This window comes from Balaenoptera musculus, chromosome 2 (assembly GCF_009873245.2).
Source record: "Balaenoptera musculus isolate JJ_BM4_2016_0621 chromosome 2, mBalMus1.pri.v3, whole genome shotgun sequence".
NCBI classification, from domain to species: domain Eukaryota; kingdom Metazoa; phylum Chordata; class Mammalia; order Artiodactyla; family Balaenopteridae; genus Balaenoptera; species Balaenoptera musculus.
Genome location: NC_045786.1, coordinates 146,169,391 through 146,192,371, shown reverse-complemented (window position 1 = coordinate 146,192,371; position 22,981 = coordinate 146,169,391). Strand labels below are relative to the sequence as shown.

Below are 22,981 nucleotides of genomic sequence, written 5' to 3'. Positions count from 1 at the left end.
CTGTGCACTGGATGATAAGAGAATGAATGAGGTGGACCAGCCTGCCCTCATGGAGCTTACAATTGACCAGGCACCCAGACAAGTAGCATACAGTGTGAGAGGTATGAGGATGGGGCCTCTCTGGACCTCAGCTTTGTCTGAAGTATAGGGATAATGTAACTTTAGAAGACTGACACGTAGACGTGTTAAACAGTCTTCACGGAGAGGATATGGCAAGAGTCTAATAGATCCCTGCCTGGACAGAGGTAATTCCCTGCTTACCCAGCTCCCAGCTTCACCCACTCTTTTTTTCTTAGGTAGGGTAACTTTTGTATACCCCTTCCACGGTCTGTTACACTTTCCCTCTAACGACCGACTATCAAAAACACCAATGAATTATTAAAAAGTCTTAACAAGTCTGTGAGAAAGGAAATGGACAGGGGGAGGTGGCACCTTGATCCAGCCCTCCCTGAAACCCTGTCCCAGGAAGGAGTGGTCAATAGCCACCAGCCCAGTTCTCCATGGCCCCACAGAATGAGCATTGGCCACACTTGATAGAACTTTTCTTCCCTTCCCCTATTCCCTTCCAATGGCTGCACCTTTCAGCATGCACTGTCTTTCATCATTACATGGAACAGGAACCTTAGTACATGTCAACAATATGAGAAAGGGTTAAGCAGGGCAAAGACCCTCCTCCTCATGCACCATGGTTGCCCAGACAGCAAGGATTTGCCTTCTGCATTCCCAGGAGTAACACTAAGTGTGGGCCGTGGCTTCAGTGCTTACCATAGTCAGTGTTTTCAGGCTCCCAGCAGTTTGAAGGCCAGAAGTACGGGGCCTGCAAAAGAGCACAGGTGTCAGGACTCAGAACGTTAGCACTTGCCCTCCCCTGCCTGGGGCCCAGGGGAATCCCTCCCCTGCACCCAGTGAGGACCCCTCCCTATGACAGGCTCTGTCCACGTGCTGACGCCACACCCTAAATCTCTCCTGTTCTTAATGCAGCGGAGGCCAGTCAACATTTTAATCTAGGTGTTGAGAAATGAAATCTGAGGTAAGCCAAATAAATGCAAAAATGAGAAACAGTTTACAGGGCAAAAACTTCTTATCCCAAGGTAATAGAAGTCTAATACAGAAGTCAGACAAGCACTGTTTGCTGGGACACAAGCCCCAAGTTCCTTTGTCCCTTTGCTAAGGACTGAATGGTGTCCTCCTAAATTTCTATGATGAAGCCTTAACCCCCAGTGTCACTGTATGTGAAGTAAGGAAGTAATTAAGGTTAAATGAGATCATAAGGGTGGGGCCCTGATCAGATAGGATTAGTGTCCCTATAAGAGGAAACACCAGAGAGCTAACAACCTCTCTCTCTCTCTCCACCCTGTGAGGACACAGTGGGAATCAACCATCTGAAAGCCAGGATGAAAGCTCTCCTCACAAACTGAACCCTACTTGAAAATCTTAGACTTCCAGCTGCCAGAACCATGAGAAATACATTTCTGCTGTTTAAGCCACCCAGTCTGTGGTATTTTGTTATGTCAGCTGAGCAGACTTAGACATCCTTCGACCCTGTCTGAAGAACTCCACTCCTAAACCCTTTGGTTAGATCTTGACACAACCCCTTATCCTCTGCTCCAATTCATTGTGGGACAGGATCTGAGGAGTGGGAATGGTTGGGAAGTGTTAATAGGTAGTGAATAGAAACTTCACACCAGGAAGGCAGCATGATATAGTAGAAACATCAAGGACTTTGCTATCAGGCTGACCTAGGTTCAAATCAAGGCTGTCCCCTGGATTTACTCAATGCCCTGTTAATTCTCCAAGTACCTCAGTTTTACCAACTGTAAAATGGGAGACATTAATCCCCCCAAAGTTTGTTCTTCAGAATAAATGAGGAGATAATGTGTAAAGCACACAGTGAATAGTAGGTTCTCCATGAGGGATTTTTACTACTATGCCGGTAGGGCAACAAATGGCCCAGACAAAAGTTCGCTTGGTTGTCCCAGTGCTGGTGGGAGGTAAGGGTTGCTCCCTTAAATACTGTCAGTTTTTTAGGTAGTTCTAATCTGAGATCAGATGATGATGAGAAGAAAAGGTTCTTCAGGAGGACAAGCTGCATTCCTACCTGGAAACGATAAAAGGTGCCATCATCCTTCATGGTGAGAACATGGTCCGAGATCGGAAAGACGTAGCCCTGGGCAGCTACGAGGCTTCCCAAGTGTATTGCTTCAACTGCAGGGACAGGGCAGAAGAGAGAGAAGTAATTAGGAAGCTGTTAGAATGCAGGGCTACTTAGCTGAAATGTAAGTGGGGCAGGGTGGGGGGAGCAGAAAGGCAACCGGAAGTCAACTATCATCACCCCCAGATCACTGCATGATTGGCTGATTGATTGGCTGATACCTTCTGATAGGGCTGCACTGGGTGGGGGGGCGGGAGATGTCAGTGGTTGGAGAGGGCCACATGTGTCTGGATCCCCTGGATCCTAGCTCTGAGAGTCTGACATTGTTAACGTCCCTAAAGCTTCCAGAAGAAAGTCCAGCTTCCCAGTTAAGACCATGGGTTTTGGTGTGGATAAGCCTGTGTTTAATTAAGTGAGATGCTTCACATAGGGTGCTTAGCAGTGTCTGGTGCAGGGTAAGTGCTCAGTAAGTGCTGGCAGCCCTGATTCATATTTTTAGTTTCGTCCTTTTTTTTTTTTTTTTTAAATCACCGCCAGCAATGAGCATGCAGCCCATAGAGTCTTCGGACTCGCATTGCATTTCCGGACATGACAGTCCCACCAGCGATGAGGAGGGCGTTACCCTTCTTTTATGGACATAGAGGGAAAGCTCAGTATCTTAGAGAACTGGAGGAAGGGCAGGCAGTGCAGTGGGCAGTAGCCTACGGAGGCCAACCTAATAGAAATACTTATATTTTTGCCACAATCAACCTGTTGTTTTGTTACTTTAGCACCAGCCATAAATAGATTCACATAAATGGTTACAAATTTATATTTACTTTGAGCAGAGCTAAGAAGAAAGAAATCTAAATGGTTCTATCATACATGATAATCTTTCACAAATATAAAAGTACTCTAACTGATAAAAACTAATTTTTGGTTGTAGAAATTATTTGACACACTCAGGGAGTCTCTAGGAATTACTAATTTCATAAGCTCTGAATTTTTTAAAGTGACTTGTATTGGTTTTATTTGCAAACTCTTCAAGAGTCTTAGCAAATAATTAAACCTCAGGTGTGGATCAGGCAATGTAATGTTAAGAGCTGGCTCTAGAAGGCTGTTCCATGACAATGCTACAACTTTCAAGAGGTTGTATATAATCCAGCCGTTTTGCATATTTAGAACCTGCTATTCTCCTTTGGAAGGAGCATACACTTGTAACTGGGAGAATCAGAATGAACGGAGATGTATTTTACTTGCTTAGTGGTGACCAGCTGGCTTTTGAAGTCTATATGCTTCAAGAACCATGGGTCCAGCAGAAAAGGGAAGTTTCATCACCTGCAACTTCTCCTTCTCCAGGGAAGGAAGAGTAAAATCCAGTGAGAAGGGGACTTTCATGTCACCAATCTAGGAGCTAGAAGTCTCACTTCATTCTTCAAAAGGCTTTCGCTTGGAGACGTGGCAGATGGGAAGGAAGAAGAGAGGGAGGGCAGATGTTGGATACCCGCCTTCCCAGGGCTTTTGTTTGCCTCATTTCTGCTGGTGAATTGTTCTTAACTTCTGCTGCTCATCTACTTCTCAGAAGCCCAGACAGGTCCCAACACCTTCATGTCCTCCCAAGGGCATCAAAGTATAATAGACCGTCATAGATAAGACTCTTATCATTCGGGATCTTTCACAGAAGCTTCTCGAACCTGGACCAGAGGATTCCTGAAGTCTGTCCTACCACTAGGGGGTTCAGGGTTCTCTGAATATACCATTACTGCTGCTACTACCACCACTGATGATAAGGATAAAATACTTGTCAGAAATAGGATGACTGATTTAGAAGGGCAAAGAAAACAGTGCTCTTGGAAGAGGAGACCACCACGAAGAAGGGTGACTCTACATACATGTAAATGAACTGGTAGAGACTTATTCAGTCCAGTTTTCACAAGTGGACAATCAGAAGTCCAGGCTGTGTAAGGCAAACACGTAGGGTAGTTGATTTGGGTTTTTTCCTTAAAAGGATTAGCATTTATAATTTCCCCCTGAGGATTAAGAACTTGACTAGAATTAAGAATTTTCACTACTCATGAGAGTGGCCATTAATCATGATGGGGAAAAAGGCTAGTGTTCCGTTCATGACCTGCTTTTCTGGCACTCAGATTTCTGGCGCCTATGTTTAATTGAACTCTATGTAAGTTGTATTGTTTCATAGTCAATAGTCTATTAGGAGCATCAGATTAAAATATAGGAATGCCCGAGCTGACATACTGACCCCGGCAAGGAATCACAGCTGAAGGTCAGACACCTAGAATGGGCACTTGAAAAAAATCTTTAAAAAGCATAGCAATTGAAGGGCATTCAGTTTGAGGCAAATAGGTCTAATCCGCAAGAACATCAGAATACATTAGTGGATGTTTGTAAATATGACCTTCAGGCAGCAAGAATACTTAGTTAAGATGCAAAGTATATAATAAATTCAGAAAAGTTTTCTTATCTAGAATTTTCATTTTATTCTGGAACCCTGCATTTTCTAATTTTGCTATGCAGATAAATTTTACTGCTTATCTGCTGGTGGGAGGACAGATTTGGAAACTGTTTTACTGGTCAGGGTTTGCTGTTGTTTTCCTGGTGAGGTAATTGCATTGCACAATTAAAGTTGAAAAAAAAAATCATTCCTTCACTTCTTGCAGAAGCAGAGAACAGAAGGAGTCTTAGCAAATAATTAAACCTCTTAATTGTGGATCAGGCAATCTAATTTTAAGAGCTGGCTCTAGAAGGCTGTTCCGTGACAGTGCTACAACTTATCTTTAATTGCTGGGCTAACCAGAGTCCATCTCATTTCCCATGTTATTGTATTGGGCTCTTTGGCATTCTAAATAGTTGCTCATTTCCTCCAAGGGTGATTTAAATTTAAAGATAGGAATTCAGCGGAGAAAATAAATTAATGCTATTTGTAAATAGAGTGATTCTACATCTTGGAATTCACGTGTATAAGCCCAGTTCTCAGGAGGACAGGAGAATCTGGTTTGGAATTCGGTTATGGGTTGTTCACTAATATCATGGGGGTAAAGTCAGGGTCAAGGGTCAGGTACCTGGGTCCTCAATGGAGAGGTTCTTCATAAGCCACTGCACAATGTCAGTACCTGCAAGGATAAAGCAATGTCAACTGAAGACCTCATGGATGTTTAGCTCTGTGCCAGAAGAAACACGGTTACCCAAGAGACTCCTAATTCCAATTAGCACACACCTGGAGAGCTAGGTAATATGGACACTTTTCCATCCTAACCAACCCTTTCCATCCATTAGCATGCTTCTGTAGTCACAGTTCCATTCTTTTCCCCCCAAAATCCACTTCTGATGACTCAGGATGGTCTTGTATCCACATTTCTCTAGGGTGCTTCTGGAGGGGCCTTCCTGAGAATACATATTTTGGTGACAGGCTAGAGGAAGTCTTATCACGCCTGGCCCCAGACCAGTTCCTGAGGGAGGAGACTCCTTTTAGCTCACTATCCTCAACTGACAAGGCCTGCCCAACACAGATGACCTCACAGGTTCCTGAAAAAAATCTCTAATTTCTTCTGGCCTGGGCTCATCCGGAATGAATCAGCCCCTGTGTCTGTGGGAGAAACTTCTCTGTGTTCACCAAAACCTCTGTCCTCTATCCCCTGGGCCACAGCTAGATTACATTTCTAGACTCTCCTGCAGTTAGGTGTGCACTGAGTTCTGACAATGGAATGTGGGTGGAAATGCCATAAGCGATTTCCAGACTCAGACCATAAAACTCCTGTGTGACCCTCCACACCGTTCATCCCCATCTGCTGGCTGAATGGAGAGAACTCCAGGGGCCTAGGGGAGGGCAGAGCCATGTGTGGAAGGAGCCTGGGATCCTGAACAGACATGAAAATTGAGGCCCATTTGGGGTGACCTGATTGAAAAACAAACTTGGTCGTGTTGAGCCCCGGATATTTGAGGGTTATCTGTTTTGGCATCTAGTAATGCCTTAATTAACATAAAATCTTAAGAATCAGAGGGGACTTTTAAAGCTTATCTACTCCAACCCTAGCCAATACACAAGCCCCATCCACAACACCCTGGACAAGAGGTGCTGTAATTTCCATTTAGAAAAACCCTAGTGCCTGGAAACTCACAAATTTCCTGATGGCCAACCTGTCCCAGTTAAATCATCTTCGATTTCTCTCAACAGAAATTTGCCCTTCTCTGAATTCCTCTCTTTGGTCTTAGTTTTGCCCTCTGATGACAGAAAAACGAACTCAGACCTCGCACTCTGTGAGACAATCCTTCAACTATTTGGACAGTCCGTCCAATGTATTATCAATGTTCTCCTTGAGTTTCCTCCCCTCCAGGTGAAACACACCTGGATTCCTCAGCTGTTTCTTCTCATGACATGATCTGGGGTCCCTCCTCATTTTGGTCCCAGTTCTCAGAATATATTTGCCTTTGTTTGCCTCCCTTTAAATGCGGCACCTGGAACCAGTGTTCTTAGGCCAGTGCAGTTCACGTGTGGGTAGAGGAGTCCAATTTTCTGGGAGGTTCTGAACTTCTGTGCAATCTACCTTTGTCACCCCAAAATCTCACTTTAAACCAGTTCAGATCTTCGAAGGTGGCTTTGTCACCTCAGGATGAAATGTTTGATGGAAAACAGCCTGAAAAGGGCAGCATTTCTAGATATCCGAGTCTTGTCATGGGTCTGAGGCATGGTGTGAGGGAGAGGGCCTGCCAGAAGCTCTTGTGGGATGGACTCCCAGCTAAAACACTGGAAACCCCAGCAGAGGGGTTGAACGAATATTGCCCTTTTTCCAGAATTAAAATTGCTCAGAAATTTGACTGGGGTTCAGAAGTGAGACCAGTACAGGCCTCAGTGCCTAGATATTTTGTTTCTCTCTGGCTCTCTGGAAGGTGAATGAACCCTGCACAGTAGACTGTCCTGCCCTTTCTGTGCTGTCCCCCCATCCCAGGACTAGCCTCCACTGACATGGCCCTGCAAGTTCCCTGCATTTCAACCTCAAAAGCAAGACTTGTAAGCATTTCCCCACTCTTGCTCCCAGATGGCATCTATGAACTAAACTTTGGATCAAAAACACTCCTTTTCATTCACATTCTTAGAGAGAAAGGGAGAGTATGTCTCGTGTGTGTGTGTGTGTGTGTGTGTGTGTGTGTGTCCACTTCCTCCGAATTATACAAGTTCAACATTTGTCCTAGGAAATGAAGAACAAAGCAGAAATCAAATACAAACTGTAATCCCAAGTTGGGGGCTGAGGGGAGAGACTCTAACCTGTTTTTCCCTCAAAAGAAAAACAGTCCTTTTTTTTGTGGGTTGCCTAGAAACGGAGAGGTTTCCAGCATCAGCAACAGCTCTCCCCCGGGCAAGAGGATTATCTTTCTGCTGAGCTTGCTGAACCATTATTTATCACCTGCCAAGATTGATTACTCACCCTGGGACAATGACAGCCCTTCCTTTCCCCTGTTAATTACTGTCATCATTAATATCCATGTCACTAATTAGTATTCGTTCACATTGAAACTCCTTCCTTGCTATCATATCCGCTCCCCCCTCCACCCCACCCCAGCCTTCGGTACCACTGTCTGGGTTTCTACCCCCTTTGGCTTTCTGCACTCATGTCCGGCCTCATTGTTCTTCCCAGTCCCCCAGGCTCCGGTTTGCATTCACAGAGCTGAAGGATCACATGTAAGCATTTTTTTGGTAAAGAAGTGAAAGTCACAAAAGCCCCTGGCCCTCCTCCCCTAGCACTGCGGGAACCACAGACCTGGGTTTCCTGTCGCTGGTGTAGGCACCATGACAGTCACTGTCTCATCTGGGGACTCGTGTGACCGTCCTCAGGCCCTAGTGGGGCTGGGCTGCTGCCCTTGGCTGCCCAGGCCACTGTCTTCAGTCTGTAGCAGCACACACGCCACTGCCATCCCTGACACGCGTGGGCACTGCCTGGGGGACCTGAGCACGCACAACGATGTCTGGGGCTGTGGACAGTCTCATTCTCTTGGGCGTGGGGTATTTTAGGCTTCGTGGGACTAATCCAGGAAGGGCCAGCCTCAGCCTTGTGAGCAGGCAGTAAACCGTTGCAGGTTCAGCCTCAGGAACAAGTAAGGAAGGGAAATCTGTCATAATATTATGTCCTTTATAAGACCTACAATTATTATACTGTATAACCAGGCAAGAAGAGTCCAAATAACCATCAGGAGAAAACATTTTTATTCTTCTCTTTTCTCTTTCCTTTCTTCCTTCTTTCCTCCTTCTCCCAATCATTCTTTCCTTCTTATTCTAATAAGAATTTGCAGCAGACTTTTTTTTCTGTTCTATCTAAAATTGATTGTTGCCTTTTGTTACTACTATTGGATTCTGGTTCTTATCTTTCCCAAGCTGCCCTGCCTGCCAAGGACTTAAAGCCAATATAAAAACATTAAGAACAAGTGCACAATAGCCGCTCTTTATTCCCAAAGATCCCAAAACATTTGGCTGAAAGTTTTCTTTTTGAGGCTAATTTATCAACATTTATACTAGGGATATCCATGAAATACACCAGAGGGCACCTGAAACACTTCTTCACAACCTGCGTGGATTGTTGGTATATTTCAATATATATTTATTATATGCAGGTATGCTTCATGTTTCTATATGTGTTGTAAGCCTGTATTTCAATTATGTCTTATATATGTATATAATTATGTTTATTGGCAGGGCATTTGGACACAACTTGGGGATTCAATACATAAATTATGGCTCATCCATACAACAAATATTTATTGAACACCTACCGTATTAAATGAAAAAGCATATTGAGAACAGTGTATATGGTAAAATGACATTTTTACAATAGAAAATATATATTTATATTTGTATTCTATTACTTACATATGTATAGATATATACAGATGTGGAGGAGAAAAGTTCTGGAAGTATATTTATTTATTTATTTAATTTATTTATTTTTGGCTGCATTGGGTCTTTGTTGCTGTGTGTGGGCTTTCTCTAGTTGTGGTGAGTGGGGGCTACTCTTTGTTGCGGTGTGTGGGCTTCTCATTGCGGTAGCTTCTCTTGTTGCGGAGCACGGGCTCTAGGTGCACGGGCTTCAGTAGTTGTGGCTCATGGGTCCTAGAGCGCAGGCTCAGTAATTGTGGCGCACGGGCTTATTTGCTCTGCGGCATGTGGGATCTTCCCGGACCAGGGCTCGAACCCGTGTCCCCTGCATTGGCAGGTGGATTCTTAACCACTGCGCCACCAGGGAAGCCCTGGAAGTATATTTAAACTGTTAAATTTAGGTTATCTTGGGGAGAGGTGAGGGTCAAATTATGGGAAATTTCTGTTCTTTACATTTCCTTATTATTTGGAGTTCATAGAACATTCATATATTACTTTTGCACTGAGAAAAATCCTTTTTTTGTTAAGGAGCAGAGAGGGAAGAATTGGCCTCTGAGCCTAAAGTGGTGAGAACGTGGAGAGTCAGGGCTACGGACCCAAGTAGAGAGGGTATGGAGCACAGCCTCCTGCTGCCCCCAGGCCCTGTGCTCTCGCTGCTCTCTGGGGAAAGGGCAGAGGAATGAAGGCAGGACTCGCAAAGCTGTCTTCCCTCCTGAGGAGCACAGAGCAGGTGACTTGGTCATGGGCCTCAAATTGGTCACTGTCTGGCCATCTGGCTGGCTCTGAGCCTTGGAGTGGCCTTCTGTAGACTCTAATAGGGCTGTTCACCACAGTCCTGGACAAAGGGTGACCCCCAGCACCCCTCCCTGGGGTTTGCTTACTTGTTTACTTGGGTAGAGTGAGACTCAGTGACCTCTTCCCAAGTTGTATTAACTCTAGATCAATATAAACTGGATTTGAGTAAGCTGGTAAGATCTTGCGAGATTTTAGAAAGTTCTCTTTCTGGCTTGGGGGAGACCCTTACTATAAAAGTGTTCTATTCTGGGCTTGGCTTCTGGCGTTTTAAGCTCCCCTAAAGAATGAGGGATACCTGGATCTTCTTTTGAAATAAGTCAAAACCCAAGCAGATCCTACTATGAAACACTTCCTTCATTTCCCCCAAAGTTTTGTATCAATCTGAGCCCAAATTAGATTATGCAAACTTGACAAAAGACGGCTTCCAGTCACCTGCAAATTTCAAGTTACCTGCAACTTGGTAGCTTATATATCATGGTTCTGGTAACTGAAGCAATTGATAACTTACTCATCAGTCCTCCCCACTGGAGAAGAACACTTCCACTTGAGTAAACTATTCTTCTGGAGCTCAACCAAGGATAAGACGGTTCCTGCCGTGAGTGAGCTCACGGTACTCCTTAGGTAAGGTTATGACTCCATCCTCCATTGGATTTTCACGTATCTGCCAAGGTCTCTGCTGCACCTGTGAGTAGAGAGGGCAGCTTTGTGCCACCTCACCACGCATGCAGGTGCCATGTGCAGGCCAAAGCCCGCCAAGAAGGATGGCATTCCCCAGTGCCCACTGTGCACTAGGCCAGAGCTGGACACTTAACCCTGTTGTCACACATCATCTTGACAACAACTATGTAAAATATAATAACTCTTATACCTGTTTTAAAGAGGCCCAGAGAGGCCCCAGGTCACATGCTAGTACCTAATAGAGCCAAGGTTGGAATCCAGGCAATCTCATGTGAAATATTATTTCCACTACACCATTCTGCCCCCCTTATCTCTGAATAACTTTCCAGGTAGTACATAGAAGAATAATTGGAAAAGTTATCTTCTGTACTCTACTTCTTTCCTGAAGTACAGACACTAATTTAGTGATAATAATAATTATTACTGTTAGCTATTGAGCTAATAATTTATTGAGCACTTTCTATATTCCAGGCTTGGAATGATTCTACTATAATAATTATATGGTGTAAATAGATTATTATCTCCATTTTGCAGATGAATTGAAGGACACCCTAAGTAGGGAAGTTTTTACAAATTTAGACCATTCTTTTATGACTTTGTTAAAAAACAATAAAAAATGCACTACAGAGAAAGCTTGTGAGCAAATGTTCAACTGGGTTTTTGGGGGGTGGACACAACGAATAGCTGGCAGTAGACAGAAGGAAATACAGGTAGAAGAACTAGCGTGATAAAAAGTCTAGTGGCATTTTTTGAGAGGTATTGTTTGGCAATGGGCTTGAGTTTTTCCACAGAAAATGGTGACAAATTTAAAAGATATACACTTGCTTCCCAAGCATATGAAGCAATAAAGCACATTGTTCATAAAGTCAGGCAGATAGGAGTTCAACTCATGGTATGTCATTTCCAAATTGTGTGATCCTGGGCAGGTCCCTTAATTACCACCCACCCCAATCTCCATTTTCATGGGTCAACTGGGGGAAATCCCACCTACTTCCAGGATAAAACAAGGTCATGTATACAAAACTCTCTCCAAAAGCCTGGCCCATGGTTTTGCTGAAATGGCCTGTTTATTATTAGGTAAACTACCTGCTCTGTGCCCGCATTTCCTCATATGAAAATGAGGACAATAATAAAAGGACCTGCTGCTTAGGCTCTGGGGTTAAAGGAGATGCTGTATGTGCAATGCCAGCACAGCTCCTGGAACGTAATAAGCAAAACACACATGAGCTACGGAGAGAGTCTGTGTTTTACATTCATTTTGGAGCCAAGTGTCTCACCAAGTCATCGGCATGGCTCAGAGAAGCAGCAGCAACTTGAACTTCTTGTTATTTGCCTGCTTTTTCATTTTAGGCTTTAGAGAATCTCAAATGTCTTCTGATGCTTTTAGGAAGGGATCTGCTGATGGACAGCTTGTTGGACAGAAGGAGAAACAAAGGAGGGAGTTGCAGCAGGCAAACTTTAGGAGGCTGACAGGGCCTTGTGGAGGGGGTGGGACCCCCGCCTGGCAGCTTTTGTGGCTTTGCTCCTTTGGAGGACATTTTCCAGGAAGTGAGCGCCTTCTCTTGGAGCACTTATCTTGGTTTGGAACTAGACATCTACAGCGTGATGATTTGGTCAGTGTCTGCTTCCCTCTCTGTATTAGTTTCCTGGGACTGCCTAACAAAGTACCACAAACTGAGCAGCTTAAACCACAGAAATTTATTGTCTCACAGTTCTGGAGACAGGAAGACCAAGATCCAGGTGTGGGCAGAGTTGGTTCATCTGAGGGCTGTGAGGGAGAAGTTGTTCCAGCCTCTCCCCTCACTTCTGATGCTTTGCTGGCAGTCTTTGGTGTGCCTTGTCTTGTAGAAGCATTACCCCAATCTCTGCCTTCATCTTCACATGGCGTTATCCCTGTATGTATGCCTCTGTGTCTAATTTCTCCTTTTTATAAGGGCATAGTGGATTATAGCCCACCCTAAACTAGTTATCTTAACTAATTACACATGCAACAACCTTGTATCCAAATAAGGTCACATTCTGAGGTATCAGAGGTTAGGACCACAACATATAAATTTTGGGGTGACACAATTCAACCCATAACTATAGTTCCAAAACAGCAGGCCTCTGTTATACTGTTTTATCTCTGGCACCAAGCAAAGACCTGGCATGAAGCTGGGGTTTCATAAACACTCATTGATCAATAGTTATATTCAAATGGGCATCATATAATACATATCCATTCATATGCACATATTCATTACATTTAAAATTTTTTTCTCAATTTTTTATGGCCCATGGAAACTTCATCACAGACCAGCACCAACCTTGGTTGGGCATTTTGCAGCTACTGCTTTAGAGGAAAGGTTCAGGGTTTTCCATCCATTGACACTTTCTTTCAAAAACCACACCCCTCCTTGTAAAAAGAAGTCTCAACCAATGAATGTTTTAAAAAATATAAGGCAAATACATAAACAACAAGGATTCACTGCATAGCACAGGGAATTATATTCAATATCTTGTAATAAACTATAATGGAAAAGAATTTTAGAAGAATATATATATATATCTGAATCACTTTGCTGTATACCTGAAATTAACACAGTATTGTAAATCAACTATACTTCAAAAAACAAAACAAAACAAAACCCATTTGGCAGCAATCTGAACTGCCTCCTCCTCATTCAACCCTGGCTGGCACCTAAAGAGGACGACGAGTAGAAGGAAAGGTGAAGTCTTCAACTCTCTTCTCGAGGCAGAAGGACCTGGTGCCCCTTTCTCCTCTCGTCTGTCCCTGCTGTTGGCCTCACTGGCCCCCAGGCTGCAGAGTTCAAACTGCCTGCGATGCGACTGGCTTTGATCCAGCCTGTGGTTCTCCCTTCTAAACTGGAGGCTTTTGTGTCAGTCTGACTCGAACAGTTTGGAACAATTAAATCCAGACACACAAGACTATCATTTTGAACCCGGTGATACCCAAGCATCACTGCCTTATCCAGTCCTAAAGCAGGGCCGGCCGGGGCCACCTCCCTGGGGTCTTCTTCCAGGCCAGGCACATCGGCTTGCCGGCCTCCGCGGGCACGTGGCAACTGCGCCCCTCAGCGACTCACAGCGCACACGGCAGGAAAGACAGCCAGCCCGGCCGACGGGACCCCCCCCACCGGTGGACTTTCTCCCGCCAGCCCCCCTCCGCTGCTCAGACGGCACTTTCCCGCTTCCCTGCGCATTATAAAAAATAATAGGGGGCAGGAGACTGGGCGAGGTTATTACCAACTCATAAATCAACTGGGAGGCTCTGAGTGTTGTGGCGAGGTGTCTGGGACGGGCTCCCCCGGTTTGTTATCTCACTCGGGCTCCCACGATTGATTCATAACCTCATAACCCTCCCGCGTCCGAATCCCAAGTCTTCTATCTAATTGTCAGCAGCCGAGTACATGATTTGCAAGAGGATGCAGGCAGCGGCAGACGTGAGGGTGGAGGAGAGATTAGTTTTGTCAATCAAAAGCGTCCAGGGCCAGGAGGAACACACCCGGGATTTAGCTCAACGATCAGCTTATTAAAGGGGAGGCCGGATATGGCTACGCGGATGGGCCTCACGCAGGGAGATGGCGAGTCTCGGCCCCTGTGGGTGTAGCCTCTGCTCCCGGAGGGTGGTTGCTCCCATGACCGCCTCCCGCTCAATCCAAAGGCAGAAATGAAAAACAAATAAGCAGATTTGCAGCTTCTGGGGAGAAGTGAGCTAATGCCAGGTGTCCTGAGCCTTTCCAGGAAGGCTGGAAGGGACCCAGGGCTGGAAGGTGTCAGGGGCTTTATTGCCTTCCAGTGTTGTCCAGTGGTCATCTCATCTGTGCACATTTGAACCTGAACTGTGGTTTGTGAACATTTGTATTTAAATTAACCTGAGGGGTTAAGGCTTTCTTGAGGGGGAGTAGGAGAGGTAGCCTTTGTGACGCCCAGGTCTGCAGGCTGCAGTCACTTTACCTGGAATCTGATCCGTCTAACCGCTCTGTCAGGGAATAATGCTGACACGCTTGCACAGCGTGCTTTAAGGCTTAAGTCTGCAGAGTGTGCTGGACACCTGCCACCACCTTGGGACGGGCAAGGTGTGCATAGCAGGCAGTGTGAGCAGGCCAGGTTTCAAGCGGAGTCTGGGACACACAGGTGCTTGGGCAAAGACTTGATTGGTGTTGCACTAATGCCAGCTCCAGTACCCTGGAGCTCTGGCTTCGTGGGACACACTCGGCTTTTGTAAACAGACCTGGGTGCAAATCTCGCCCGGCTCTGCAACTTGCTAGTTCATCACCTTGACGAGTTACTCAACCACCCTGAGCCCCAGTTTACCCACTTGCAAAATGGGTCGATCACAGAATCTACCTCAGACTGTGTTATGAGTATTTAAATAAGGAAATGGAGGTGGGCACTTAGCGTAGTCCTGGGTACCGACTGGGCACACTGCTCAATGGTTATTTTGGTTCCTTTCTACTTATAGGTGATGCACACCTCTATCAACCCAGAGTGGAATCTGGCCTGGGACTGATCTCCTGAGCAGAGAGCCTCAAGTAGGAATCAAGCCTTTCTCCCGGCTCTTCCCTGGGCCTGTGCTGCAGGCCTAGACTAGACAGTTCAGAGCTGGCTCTAGCTTCGATCTCTCAAGCTTCTCTGTTTCACTGAGATGAATGAACCCATCCTTTTAAACATTGGTCTGGGACCTTCTCTATCAGTAGGGGATCTACTCCCAGTTCAATTTCCAGTTCCTGAGGCAAAACGTCAGAAGAACCCCAATGAACCCCAACATCTCTCCTTCTCCATCCCAGCTACAGCCAAGCCCTTAGCCTAGCACCTCCCACAGGAGTGGCCACGAGGCAAGCAGCCTGTGTCTGAATCCAGGTTTCCCCTCCCACCAGCTCTGTGACCTTGGGGATGTGCCTTACTCTTGCTAAGCTTCAGTTTCTCTAAGATATGATAAAAGCACAGTCTGAGAGGGTGGGCATGGGATAATTCCTGTAAAAAGTTCAGCCCTGTGTCCTTCAGTGCAGAGCAAATGATCAGCATGTGCTGGCTTTATCATCATCATTATTATTATTGCCATTACTACTGATTGGACCACTTTCATTCATTTATCTGTAGTGATGATTAAGACGGCTCTGTCCTTAAACAAAAAAGGGCGCTGGCAGGCTGCCAGGGCTAGACTGGAGTGTTTGTGGGGTGCTTTGGGCCACAGAAAGAGTATGTCATTCCAGCCCACCCAGTGTCGGGAGAAGGTTCACAGAGAAGGAGGTGCTTAGGATCAGTGAGAAACAGAAGATTGAGGAGGAAAGCATTGGATGTAGGGCCAAGAACAAAGCCATCCAAAGCAACCACACCAATGGCATCATGTGACAGCTAACATTTATATGCAGACTGGAACAGCAAGTCGCTGTGAAAGGGAAAAGAGTCCTAGAAGGGCAGAAGTCACAGCATGCTCTGGCGTCACTTAGGTGCAAAGCACTGAGCCTGTCACCAGGGGCTGACAGTCAAGCGTGAATCAGAAAAAGAATCAGGCTTAAAAGCTACAGGGAGATGATGTCAGAGCTGCCGGCGAATGAGCTCATGCTTTCCTGGCATCAGGATGCTGGCCTTTCCCCCCATCCCTCCCCCAACCCGGGCCTCACGGCCACTGCCAGCAGTGCTGTGGTCCCTTCCTGCAGTTGGCCTTGGGAGGTGATGCACTGCTTGGTCAGCCTGCATCCCCTACACCTCTGCTGCTGGCTACCGCCCCGGATCCCTGCTCAGCTGCCTTCAGCGAGGCGCCCCAAACCCAGAGGGGCTCATGTGCAGGACACCACCACTGTTTCCCCTCCCTGCCATCCTCAGGGGAGGGCGCGGCCTTGGGCTTCTCTGGGGCCTGCTGCCATCTTGTCTCCAAGGACACCTTCCCCCTTGACCCCACTCCCAGCAACGGCCTTGAGTCCTTGGGACTTGGCTGTCTGAAGGGGTGGGCGTTGAGGACCACAAAACAGAGGCAGTGGCAGGAGTGACAGGAGCTGCTCAGAGGCCTGTGTGTCCTGACCTTGCTGAGGGCTGGGGCGGGCCCCGGATAACAAGTCATCAGTAGGAAACGGGGGCACAGCCCACGGGGAAGCAGGTGGCAGCCAAGCCACACCGCCCGCCTTCCCTGCCCCACTCTCTCCTCCTGAAATCCCTAACTCCTTTTCTGTCTCCGGCATTTAGGTAAGAAAAACCAGTGCAATAGTGAAGACAAAATGGGGTGACGGGGAGAGGGGACTGGGGGCTGTGAAGACAGGGAGGTGAGCGAGGTGACATTTACACGGAGGCCTGAGCAGCAGGAAGGATGCAGCGGCGCATCTGGAGGAACAGCAGTGAGGCGGGAACCTGCAGGAGGAAGGCACGGGCGCCTGGAGGGGAGATGGGAGAGGGAGGGGTTGCACCCTCTGGAAGCCTCTGGAGGGCTGGAGTAGGGGAGGGTTTTGTGTGTTTTTAAATGATCTCTTTGGCTGCTGGGTGGAAAAGGGATTGCAGAGGGACAAGAGAAGCAGGGGACCAGCCAGCAGCTGTTTTCAGTGGGTAAGAAATCTAATGCTGGCTGGGCTCTGTGGTGGCAGCGAGATGGAGAGGAGCAAATGGGTCCCGGGTCTGTCTCAGAGGCAGGGCTCCTGGTCCCCTTGAATGCACGGGACACGGGGTGTGAGAACAAGAGGAGTCTGGCTTGACTTCCGGTTTCCAGCTTGACTAATTGGATGCAGGTGGAGCTTAGCCTACCTGAGATGGGGAAGCAGGTTGGGGAGGAAACCTGGGTTCATTACTGGCCATGTTCTGTCTGAGACAGATGTATACTGTAGCCATCCAACTGGAGATGTCAAGTCTGCCAGTGGACATAGGAGGCTGGGTTTTCAGGGAGAGAGCAGGCTGGAGATAGTATTTGGGTGTCACTGGTGTGTAGGAACGTCCCTTAAGCAGCGAGGCTGGGTGAGGTCACCCAAGGAGAACACGTTGACTGAGAAAAGAGAGCATTGGAACCAAGCCCTGGGCCTGGCAATGGCGCAGCTGGCAGGGGACCCAAGCCTGCCCTCCCTCACTCTGGAATGCCTTCCGTTACCCTGAACGCCTGGGCTTCTCTCTTCTGTGACTTATCCTGCAATCCATTCCCCTTCCTTGGGATACAGCAAGAAAAATGAGCTCAAACTCCGGCCCTTCCGCCAGGCCCTCCCAGAACCTGACCTTCGAGCAACCTCCCTTTCTTGCTCACGTCAGGGAAAAATTGACACTTACCACCATGTACAGCACCTGACAGCTCTGCCCAGTGCCCAAGCCAAAGAGACAGCTAAGGGTTTCTGTGTTCTCTTCTGATTTATAACAAGTTTAAACTCGTTTTCTGGCTTTTCTGTCACTAAATTCCCTGAAAGCATCTTGTGGGACTGTGGAGCTGGCCCGTGGCCGAGCACTGCTGGGTGAACACAGCCTGGGAGTGACTTCAGGCTCCAGATCCCACCCGGGTTAGAGGCTTTGGGGTGGAATGTCGTCTTTCTAATGTGCAAGCCTCATTTCATTCGCATCAACTCCAGACCAAGAGAATCTGGCTGTTGTTCAGAGAACGTGTGGAGAATGTTTCAAATGGAGAAACCCTGTAACTAGGAAAAGGACAGACTAAATGTAAAACCCATCATGAGTTTATGCTTTCTAGACCCATTTCTTCATCATCGCCCCTGCCCCAAGTGCTGGCTTCTTCCAAAATGGATTAGACTTGAGGCAGTGAATACTTAATGATATCGCTAGAATTAATAAAGAGAATACAAGATTCACACAATGAATGGGAGAGAGCCATATGAAGAATGCCAGAGAAGTTTGGCTGCTCTAAGTGATCAGAGAATTTAGTTTATGGTTCCTGGAAATAATAAAACAGTAAAGGATATTGCTCTCATTTCTTGCCCTGTCTCTCCATTAGCGCATACAGGGTCCTTAAAGAGAGAGACCCCCGTCCCCTCAGCTGTGCCTCCCTGACTCACTGCAGATTTTCAATGAAGACCTGATGACTATATTTAAGAATGTGGGCCCAAATCAGTGATTTTCGTTTTGGTGTAATCACTGTGCTGCTTTTTCTTCCAGACGTTGGTTTTGCTGGAGCTGGTTACTCCTCAGGGCCGCTTCTGAATCTTGATAGCAAAACAGGCCAGATCTTTGGCGTGGAAAGTTAGCTTGCTACTTGCTCTTGTAGATTATTTACTTGTATGTTAAAGAAGAGGGGGTCAACACATGCCCCATTTTAAGTTATGCAGGACTAGAACTTGGTGTGTCAGTAGCCCATTCCTGCCCACCCTGATCCTCCAGGTGGTATTACAGTCAAATACGGTCAGACCTTTGAAAGAACGTTAAAAGTCCAGATTAATATTGAGGTTTGTATGGTTTAGCATGCAGGCAGAGCTAAAGGCTGGCGTCTGATCAAGTAACACGATAAAAACACTGTCCGTTTCACTAAAATATTTTCTCAGCAAAGGTCATATCCATGCCATTGGGAGGGCAGTAGATTGAGAGACTCAGACTTGGAGTTTATTAAGGAGAGAGTTGGGTCTAGTTTTGAGGGATTGGGATTAGGTTCAGCTGCACATTTCAGAAAAAAAAAATAACAGTGGCTTAAACAAGATAGAAGTATATTTGGTAAAAGAAGTCTGGAGGTGGCTCCACGGGGTCCTCAGGAATCCACACTTTAATGTTTCTCTTCCATCTTCCAACTGCTTGACTTTCACCCCGAAGGTCACCTTATGGTTCAAAATGTCTGCTGAAGCACCAGCTATCATGTCCCAGCTTCAGGCAGGAGGAAGAAGGAGAAGCGGAAGAGCTAAAGAATGCCTTTCCCAGGTGAGAAGCATAGTAAGCATATTTTCCAGAAGTTCCATACTCTATTCACACACTGTGATACACACAATAATGGCTCCCCAAAGATGTCCATGTCCTAATCCCCCGAACTGTGAATATCTACCTTACATGGCAAAAAGGACTTTGCAGGTAAGATTAAATTAAGGTCCTCAAGATGGAGAGATTAGCCTGGATTATCCAGGTGGGACCAATGTAATCACAAGGATCTTTATGAGAGAGTGATAGGAGTGTCAGGGAGAGGAGATGTGAGGACAGAAGCAGAGGTGTGTGTGGGCTCCCACACGTGTGTGTTTTCGAAGGAGCTCATGGGGAGGGGTGGAGGAAGAGAGAGGGGATGGGGTGGGGAGAGCGCTAGTTAGGCTGCTGGCTTTGAAAACAAAGGAAAGGACCACAAGTCAAGGAATGCAGGCAACCTCTAGAAGCCGGAAAGGGCAAGGAAACGGATTCTTCCCTAGAGGCTCAGAAGGAACATAGTTCTGCCAGGACCTTTACTTCTCTAAGGCCCGTTTCAGACTTCTGACCTCCAGCTCTATAAGATAATATATTTGTATTGTATTGTTTTAAGCTGCTAAATTTGTAATTTGTTGTAGCTGCAACAGGACACGTATACACACGTGACTCAGACACCAGAATTCAGTCACTTGACCACACCTGGCTACAAGGAACTCTGGGAAATAGTCTTATTGTGAGTTACAGGCTGCTCAGCCAAAAGCAGGGCAGTGTTACTGAGGCGGAAAGGAAAAGTAGATGCTGCAGTCGGCAACAGCAGACTTCAGGCGGGGCTGTTATACAAATGCAAGGGTCTCCACATTTAGCATAGCAGAAAAGTATTCTCCTCAAAACAGAACTGAATCCATAGTGAGGAAACATACCTAAGAAGGTAGCATAAACAGCTTTAAAAGTATTGTGGCAACTGATTTAAAAGAGGATTCAAGTCATTCTTTAGGTAGAACACTCTCTCTAACGCTTATTTTAGCTGAAAGTTCCGAATCAGATATGTCTGAGTCCCGCTGTGAAGTCTGTAGTCTAAAACAGGGTTTTGAATTTGAGAGAAGCAACTCAGTCAGTTATCAGTAAGGCTCTTGGTCTCCAAAATTTCTCTTGATAAAGTCAGACTGTAAGCAATTATAGCTTGAAATCTACCTTCTCTCTTTGTCCTAGCTAAATGCAAGGGCTGACACAGAAATTATAGATAGGTCAACAAAAAAGTACTTATAAAAAAATACGTCACAGATGTTCAGCAGAATTTTTTTAATGACCGAAGGAGTAAATGAGCAAGTGAATAAACCTAGGAATTTGATGGATTTCAATACAGTTTCATCCATTCATTCTATGTCCTAGGATTAAGTTAAGTGCTGGGTGCAAAGCCCAGTAAGATCTTCCCATGATCAAGGAGCTCACAGCATCGGGGGAAGATGGACCAGTAAACCAACAACCGTACTTCAGTGCATTGAGTGCTACGACAGATACATTTGCAGGAACTGGGAACACGGATGAGGGAACCAACATCAGACCTGGCTGCCAGGAGCATTTTGCTGGAGGAGATGTTGCTTGAGCTGAATCTTGGAGGACAAGTTGGAATTAGCTAGTAAGGAGGGGGGGGACTGCATTCCAGGATGAGAGAACAACATATTCAAAGCCACAGAATCATGGCGAACAATATCAGCAAACATTTATATAGTGTTTACTATATGCCAGGCATGGTTCCAAGCACTTTACATATTTTAACTCATTTATATGCACAGCAACCTGATGAAGCAGGTACTGTCATTATCCCATTTTACAGATGAAGAAAGTGAGGCAGAGAGAGGGTAGGTACTTGCCTGAGGTCACATGGTCTGTAAAGTCAGGATTTGAACCCAGGCACTTTGGCTCCAAAGACATTGCTTAGAGTCAATCATTTTGCGTGGTTCTGGCTTTTCAAGCCAGAACTTAAAAGTTATAGGAGACCATTTAAGGATGAGCTTCCTCTAAATCCTACTTAAGATTCTCTCTTGCCTAAAAGACATTTATAGTTAGGCTTTTCTCGGTTTCCTGCACTACCCTTACCAAACTATAAGAAATATAGTGGCTATTCCCCAAGCTGCCTAGGAGAGGGAAGTAATTTCTAGTTTCAACCTATGATCTGTTCACAGGCAATTAGGACACAGGTCACACAGAAGACAGGCAGAATGTGGCAAATTACTGGCATTACAGAAAACCTCTTTATCATATCTGACTTAATCTCAACCTTATAAACACCTCTTGCCAGTCAAGCTATGTGTGGTGAATTGGCAGGTACAAAGTTAAAGAAAAGAACGAGACAATCACTTATTATTATTATTATTATTGGCTGCACTGCATAGCTTACGGGATCTTAGTTCACTGACCGGGGATCGAACGTGGCCCCTGGCAGTGAAAGCACTGCCCTAACCACTGGACCACCAGGGAATTCTGAAGACAATCACTTATATTCTAAGACTTCCATTCCCCAGATGCAGATAAGCTGGAATGGAATGATGATCATTCTGACTGGGTTGGTGAATGACACTCCCTTTCTAGAGTAACCCACTGGCTGCCTTTAGTTGCAATTGTAGAATGTGGCTAAATATTTCTTCCTTTTCAAGTGGCTGCTCCTAGACGCATGGTTCTGAGGTCACAGAAATTTTGTTAAAATAAACAACAACCCAAAACCCAGCAAAGGGAGCACATAGCTTATTTCCCAGGATTACAGCTCTCACTCACCCACACTCTCTGGAAGCAGAGATGCTTTAACCGGAGTGAGATGGATACCTTTCTCCTGTTTTGCCCACCTGGAGAAGCTGGGATGGACAGGAGCAAAGACAATGTGGGATCCTCAGGGATGTATTATGAGTTACTATACAAAGGAAAGAATAGTGTTTTCTGACGTGGACTAAAAATTATAAATAGATCTGGTTAAGGCAAATGATGCCAGGCCTTCCTTACGTTATCCTTACTCTTGGATGTCTTATTGTCTCCACTATTTTTTCTCTTTTGTACCATGGCCATGACCCCAGATCATAGCTGCCCATTTCTTGAGATACGTCTTCCCTCAGAAAGGTGAGATGTCAGGGACGAGGCCGTCTCCCTCTCATTAAATGACAACTCTCATGCCCTTGGACCATGTAGAGTTCTACAGAGCCTGCCGCGGATGAAGACTGGAAAACAAGACTTGAGACAAGGCAACTGGAAAAGGTCCATCAACATGGCCCAGAAGAGGCTCTGGGGAGGAAATTACTCTGTCCCTTATATCCCTGGCTCCTGAGTCAAAGTCTGCCAGGGGCACATCTGGTTGGCAGAGCCTGGAACACATCATATGTCCTGGCTGTACTGAGAGCTGGGCAAGAGAATGTCTAATATTTCCCGCTTCTATAGTTGGAAGTGGTCTTTGCCCCCAGTGACACTCATTATTTGGGAATTTCCTAATCAAAGCAAGACATTAAGATGTTGGATAGACAAAACAAACATCCTTTATTCTTCCGCCTCTTAAACTCAGAATGGGAAAATCCCAAGGTCAAGACCAGGGTGCGGTCTTAAGGGGAGGAAAGCAGAGATTTCCTGGACCACCACCAGCATAAAAGGAGAAAAGGTGGCCCAACTGGGATCACCATTGGAGAACAAGGCAGGCATTTGACTAGAGAGCCCCT

General features: G+C 46.0%; 1 protein-coding gene across 1 annotated transcript in view; it reads right to left on the bottom strand.

Moving 5' to 3' along the window:
- Positions 1-22,981, bottom strand: part of RGS6 (regulator of G protein signaling 6) — a 583,949-nt gene that overhangs the window by 97,298 nt on the left and 463,670 nt on the right. Inside the window, 3 exon segments of the mRNA XM_036844242.1 lie at positions 766-817; positions 2,099-2,205; positions 5,212-5,262. Of these exon segments, the coding sequence (XP_036700137.1) occupies positions 766-817; positions 2,099-2,205; positions 5,212-5,262 (210 nt within the window).